The 6,974-nt window shown below is 53.3% G+C and overlaps 1 protein-coding gene across 1 annotated transcript; it reads right to left on the minus strand.

The window, feature by feature from the left end:
- Positions 1 to 1,867: 1,867 nt before the first annotated feature.
- RHO (rhodopsin) lies at positions 1,868 to 4,586 on the minus strand. Its single transcript, XM_054280863.1, has 5 exons — positions 4,226 to 4,586; positions 3,147 to 3,315; positions 2,868 to 3,033; positions 2,386 to 2,625; positions 1,868 to 1,987 (listed from the first exon to the last, which is right to left on the minus strand). Exons 1-5 carry the CDS (start codon positions 4,584 to 4,586, stop codon positions 1,868 to 1,870), a joined length of 1,056 nt encoding a protein of 351 aa, XP_054136838.1.
- Between the last annotated feature and the right edge of the window lie 2,388 nt (positions 4,587 to 6,974).

Here is a 6,974-nt window from a genome sequence, read left to right on the forward strand (position 1 = left end):
AAGGGCCAGACCCTGGCTGAGGTGCCAGTAGGAGCCAGGTCTGGAGCAAGGAGCTTTGAGATAGACCCTTGCCTGGAGCCCCACATGCCCTCCTCCTCCCCAGACCAGCACCAGCCTGTTCATCCCTTGTTTCCAGTCCATTTCTGAATTCTCCAGGAAGGGGACAGTGAGCTGCTGGGGCTGGCACCACAGAAGGTTTGGCTGCACTTCCTCATCCTGGATCCATCCATCACCTCTCTGGTAGCTCTGTGATGCCTCTGGCACCTGGCTGAACTGGCAGGAGGGTCCCAAACCCTTGTTGCCCCTAGCACCACCAGCAGCAGCCAGGTGTCACAGTGTGGGGACAGCCTGCAGGCTTGGGGCCAGGCCTTGGGGCTAGCCTGGCTTGTGTCAGAGCTGGTTCTCCACGGGCAGGAGAACCACAGTGCCAGGCATCACCACGCTCCTGTGGAGCACAGCCTCACAGGCAGCAAATAAACACTGAATCCTTCTTCCTCTTCCCTCCAAAACCACCTCCCAGATTTAAAGAGCATGAATCAGACATCAGCCTAAACACTGAATTATTCATAAAACTCTAATCTTTAGATTTCACTGAATATGCAGAAGTATCGATAAAAAAAATAATGAGAGAATTGTACTTGCAAATTGCTCTTTATTAAGGGTTTAACTCGCATGGGCTCTATACGTTCCCTATTAGTCCTTGCAAAGCTGCATAGGATTAGAAATCAGAGAGGATAATAATGTACAAAAATAGTTTCAAATGTTGATAACACTGAACAGTGAGAAAAACATCTTATTTGTATAACTGAGCTAAAAATAAAAATGAAGAACACCGCTACAATTGCAATATGCCATCTCGTAGTGCTTGGAACATATGTCGGCGTGGCTGAGCCATATGCTGCTGGGTCCTGCCTGCTGCGGCGGGGAGGGAGATCAGCCCCGGCCCCGCGGGCCCAGCAGCACCAGAGCCACCCAAAGCCTCCCGCTGGGCCGAGGCCAGACTGACCACGGCCAAAATGGGCAGGGCCATGGGCAGGCTTGCTGGGCGCTTGGCCCGAGGGGTCCAAAGCTGCCTAAGAAAGAGAGGCAGGACTGTGGGGAAGGGGTGCTGGGGGACAGGGAGCGGAGCTGCTGCTGCTGAGGGTGCAAACACCATCCGAGTGCTGCTGCACCAGTGCTGGAGGACCGAGAACCAAGCTGTCCCGGAGAGCTGTGGCCACACACGGCTGAGCCATGCTGGCAGGGCCCGCCGTGCCACCTCCCTGCCAGGCAGGACCCGGGCACTGCTAACTGTCCCATCCCCCTGGAGGAATCACCGTGTTCCCCAGGACTTCTGGCAGGTGGGACAGGGCCAGAGCTGGGAGCATCTGGCAGAGCCAGGGCACTTTGCAGCAGCCAAATGTGCTCTGGGCAGACGCAGTGTGATGGGACTGAGCGACTGGCAGCACTGGCCAGGATCCATCTCTGACAAAAGGACCAAAAGTGGCCACAGCTCTGGCCCTGGCAGCAGCAGATGCAGAATGTGCCCTGGCTGTGGTGTTAGGGTGGGTTGAGGGAGGCAAGGACAGCTCTGCTATGGCCCCAGGCATGAGCTCTCCAACCCAGCCTGCACTCAGAGAAGGAGCATGAGGTCTCAGCAAGTCAACAGAAATGCATGGATTTACGCCAGAGGAGCTAAGCCTTTGCATTTTAATTACAAAACATGTGTACACATTTTCAGCCTTGTTCCCAGGGTTCCTAGAGCCAGAGCGAGGAGCCCACCCCACAGGGCCTTGGCCATGGTGAAGCAGGGGCAGGTGGTGGCAGCGGTGGGGTGAAGTTTGTGCTGCCAGGGCAGCACCCCAGGGCCCGGCTGCTCCCATGGGGCCTATGCAGGAGAGACCTGGCTGGTGGAGACGGAGGAGGTCTCTGTCTTGCCAGCAGATGTGTCCTCGTCACCCAGAGGGTTCTTGCCACAGCAGAGGGTTGTGATCATGCAGTTACGGAACTGGGAGAGAGAGAAGCCCAGGGTGAGCCAGCTGGACACCATGCAGCTCTGGCTGCAGAGCTGTCTTTAAGCCCAGCAGTACTGTGGTGCAGAAGAGCTGTGCCTATATGGAGTCTCCTGCCCCACTGTCTGCTGCCCACCCCATCTACTGCCAGCCCTGCCTGCTCCCATCACGGCTCCTCCATCAACCCAGCACCTGCATCACTTCAGGTGGAATGGCCTTGCGCTTGTGAGATTTATGCAGCGCCAAGGATGAGCTGCACAGTCAGTTTCTCATGTGCCAGGACTAGATCTCCTGGAAACAATCCCCGCCCCAGACCACTGGCACCTTGAGATGCTGTAACTCTCTGCCTGCTCTTATAAAGAGAAACACAATGGAGGGGCACCCTGCCAGTTACCTGTTTGTTCATTACAATGTAGATCACAGGGTTGTAGATGGCCGAGCTCTTGGCAAAGAATGCCGGGATGGTCATGAAGATGGGCCCGAAGTCTGATCCCTGGTTGGTGAAGATGTAGAAGGCGACGCTGGCGTAGGGGACCCAGCAGATCAGGAAGGAGATGACCATGATGATGACCATGCGAGTCACTTCTTTCTCTGCCTTCTGGGTGGTGGCAGACTCCTGCTGCTGGGCAGCAGCCTGCGGGCAGAAGCGCACAGGAACGTGTTGGAGCCAGTGGGGGCTGCACCAGTAGGGACACAGGGTCAGGGCTCACGGCAGTTAAGCTGCACATCTGCAGTTTGCTATTTGCCTCTTCATGGATGGCCAGGCTGGGCCCTGGAGGACCCTCCCTGGCACCATTCCTGAACCTGGTGTGGGTCCCTTGCCAGCCCTGAGGACAGGGGTAGCCCTACTGGGCACTGCATCTGGCAGGTACCCACCTCCTTAACCGTGCAGACCAGGTTCCCATAGCAGAAGAAAATGATCGCCAGCGGGATCATGAAGTGAACCACAAACATGTAGATGACAAAAGATTCATTGTTGACCTCTGGCTTCAGAGTGTAATAGTCGATCCCGCACGAGCACTGCATGCCCTCAGGGATGTACCTGCAAGGTGAGCCCAGCAGGTCAGCACCCAGCAGGGGAGACTGCCTGGAAGCCACAGCTGAGCCACAGCCAGGCTCCCACGCCCCTGACGCTGGGTCCAATGCCCTCCCTACCTGGACCAGCCGAAAAGTGGGGGAGCTGCACATGCCAAGGCCATGATCCAGGAGAAGGCAACACCCATGATAGCATGGTTCTCTCCGAAGCGGAAGTTGCTCATGGGCTTGCAGACCACTACGTATCTTTCGATAGCCAGGACCACCAGTGACCAGAGAGCAATTTCACCTGCACCAGGGAGAGGGACAGAAAGGACACAGGGACTTTGAGCAGGAAAAGAAACCACCCTGATGGCAACATGAGGTCTCCTGAGACTGATGTTCCTGAGGACAACCCCTGGCAGAAGCCTAATCTCTGACAAGGGTTTAGAAAGAGAAATGAAGAATGGTCAAGGGCAGATGTGGTAGGACAGTGTGAGAAGACCCCTTCTCACTGTACTGCTGACCCACAGGAAACATTTTGCTGCAGTGTTTTGAGATTCATGGCTGATCCCACCACTCATCCCAGACAGCATCTGCACCAGCAAGCCTGTGGTCACACGCCGATATGAAGCAACTGCCCATCATCCCAGGACTTCTCCTCACTGCCCACTTGGAAACTTGTGCCACAAGGACCAAACCAGTAAAACAGTAGCTGTGGCTGAAGGCTGAGACATGGAAGAGGACATTTTTAGGCACACAATTTCTGTTTCACATCTGTTTGGTTCCATACCAGGCTGGCATGGGGAGGAGAGGCAGCTCTGATTGCCTGTACCACCATGCACCACACCAGAGCCAATGGCAGATTCAGCCCTGCAAAATAGGAGGAACAAAATTGTCATCTCTTTAGTCAGAAAGCCAAGGAGATGCACAAATCCAACAACTGCAAAATCTGGTGTTGGCTGCTTTTCTTTGCTGCACTGTGGTTCTCAGGATACTGAGCAGCTGGCTCCCAAAATAAAGGTTTTTTTAAAATGTGTCACTTGTCACTTTCTTCGGCTCCTACCCAGAAACAGGGCAAATCGCCTCAGTCCACATCAGCAGCAGCTCAAGGACACTACAGGTACCGTGTTTTGCCAAGATCATTTGTGTTTTCCCTCCCACTACTAAAATCCAGGGAAATTCCTGACAGAAGACATTTGAATATTGGGAAAACTTACCGCCCAGTGTGGCAAAGAAGCCTTCGATGTAGCACCCTGTTACTCCAAAGACAAAGTACCCATTCATGGAGGTGTACATAGTGGTTGTGAAGCCCCCGAAGACCATGAAGAGGTCGGCGACGGCCAGGTTCAGGAGGATGTAGTTCAGAGGTGTGCGGAGCTTCTTGTGCTGGATGGTGACGTACAGCGTGAGGAAGTTGATGGGGAAGCCGAGCAGAATCAGCATGAACATGTAGGCAGCCAGCGCCGAGAACTTCCAAGGCTCAGCCAGGTAATACTGGGGGTACTCAAAGGGGCTCCGCACCACCCCGGTCTTGTTGGACATGGGCACGTAGAAGTCTTGGCCTTCTGTCCCGTTCATGGTTGCAGTTTGTGAGGCGCTTTTTGCTCTTACTCCAGGAGTTCTTTTGTGCAAGGGGAAAATTGCCTCTGAAATGGAGCTCCTGCCACCTCTCAGCCTTCACTGTCACCCCAAGGAGAACCAGTTACATTCTCCTCCACGGGGCACCTCTTATAAAGTGCCCCTGGGGTAAGCTCCAGGCACTGGTGTCAGCACGATTAGGGTTTAGAGAATTATTAATCATAATCATCCCAGGGTAATTGGCTTTCCTGGGAAGGTGTTAAGGTGACACTAGTTTCTGGCCAGTGCTGTCATTGTTGGGGACCATGGCTCATGGTCATATATATAAAAAGAGGTAGTTCTGCACCACACCATTTATTTGGAGGGGCTCAAACCAGGCAGCAGCTCCCTTGCATAGCCTTGCTCTTCCTTTCCCTTCCCCACTAATAGGAGGGACACGTGTGGTTCAAACCCTAGACTGTGGGTTTGGGGGCTGCAAATGGTGGCCTGGCTGGGTTCCTGAATTCCACTTCCTCAGTGACAGAGGAGTGTCCCAGCCCCATTCTCACAAGGGGAACGTGGGTCCAGCCAGTCCCCACTGGAGAGCCATCCCCACATACTGCCAGTCCCTGTGGGAGGCTGCAGAAGGCAGAGTGACCAAACCTTCTTCCACAAGCTCCAGCCTCCTCTCTACTCAGGATCTGGCTGTGGAGGTTTGACCACCATCATGAAACACTTGGCCCACTTGCAGGTTACCAGTTGGGCCATGCCCTCTGTGCCTTTGTATCTGATTTGGGTCATGCCAACTCCATTGGTAACAGCTAATGAATAACCTAGTCCATCTGTCCTGGACTGGAATCATTCTGCAATGGTGCTGAGAAGGCTGTTGGAGCAGGGCACTGATGGGATGTTCAGAGCTGAAGCCAGCACTCAGCTTCATATACATGAGGTTGACAGACAACCTCACTCTCCTCAAACCTTGCATAATTATCAAACTCCACAGGGAAGGCTATTGTTGGAGCCTTCTGTGCCCTCTTTGTCTCTCTGACTCACCACTCCGTGCACTCAGTTGTGCTTGAAACATTTCTTGTGCCAACCAGAAGCGGAGTTATCCTAATTTTTCAGAGGCAGTGGGACAAAATGTACAGGAGGTGAGCACAAAGAGAGACTTTGCTGTGCCCCTTTGTAGGTGATGGAGGCTGGAAGGGAGCTGAGCACCCAGCTCCCCTTGCTGTTTTGGCTGCACTGAGGGCAGAGCTGAGCGTTCCTCACAGCCAGGAGCAGGTGAATGCGAGGGCCTCGTCCAGTACAGGAGGATGTGCCAGAGCTGCTGGAGCTCATAGCTGTGAGGTGGGCAGAAGTTCATGTCCTCTTGGCCTTAGAAAACTTCCTCCAGCCTGGCCTAGTTTTCACCAATGTTCCTTGTAAGTTACTTCAGAAATAAGTTTAATGGAAAAAAGCACAGAGCACTGTACTCTCCTTAGAGCAGAGACCAAGCCGGGAACCTGCCCTCCAAGTGGGGAAGGAGCTGAAGTGCTGGCACCACAGACCAGGGCAGACCTTGCTGGCAGCCCAGTGCAGGCCACAGTCTCTGGACAGTCCCAAAGGTCTTCCTTCACCTTAACATGAAAACACCAGGTCCTCACACACACTCTGTTCACCCTAAGTCCCTCTCAATTAATTTCTCACACTTCTTTCCAAGGCCAAAGCAGTGCCATTTTCTAACTGCAAATGCAGCTTTTTACACTTGTACCTGAGCACACAGGGATTAAAGGTTTATTTCCTAAAACACTTTAAGCTGATGCAATAAGCCACTGCTGAGGTAGCAGCTGCTATGCAGAGCTTAGGGCTGGCATGCGTCACCGCTGGATGCAGCAGTGGGACAGGCAGGCAGATGAGAGAGAGAGGAATGGGGCAAATTGCTCACAACTCCCAACCCAAGTGCCGTGCTGGCACCTCTTGTACCTCCAGGGACTCCTCAGCATGAAGCCAGCTGGTGGGCTCCGTGGCACGGGGCAGCCTGGACTGGAACCTTTCATCAGGTATGTGTGAGACATTCAGAGTGCTTCTGCCCAGAAAAGCCCCAAACACTTTTCAAAGCTAGGCTATATTCACGGAGTTGTTTAAAAACAACATTGGTCCATTTTGTCCTTGTGTCACAGCAAACCCTTTCTCCTCAGTTTCATAATTTTTCATTCCCACTGGCTCTGCACAGCCAGCCCTGTTCCAGAAGGAGCTGAATTCCACCCTGGCTCCCATCTCAAACAGCATTGTTTATCCATGTCAATAGCAGAGTCTTCACTGCAAACAGTGACAGCTGAGTCAGAAAGCAGACGAGCTGTAATTAGAACAGAATGTTTTTAAAGTGGTAAATCAAGCAAACTTGGTCAGGAACCACTGAGGGACTGG

Source organism: Melozone crissalis, unplaced genomic scaffold, assembly GCF_028551555.1.
Source record: "Melozone crissalis strain CALT ecotype California unplaced genomic scaffold, PUWL_Pcris_2 ptg000029l_1, whole genome shotgun sequence".
Classification (NCBI taxonomy): Eukaryota; Metazoa; Chordata; class Aves; order Passeriformes; family Passerellidae; genus Melozone; species Melozone crissalis.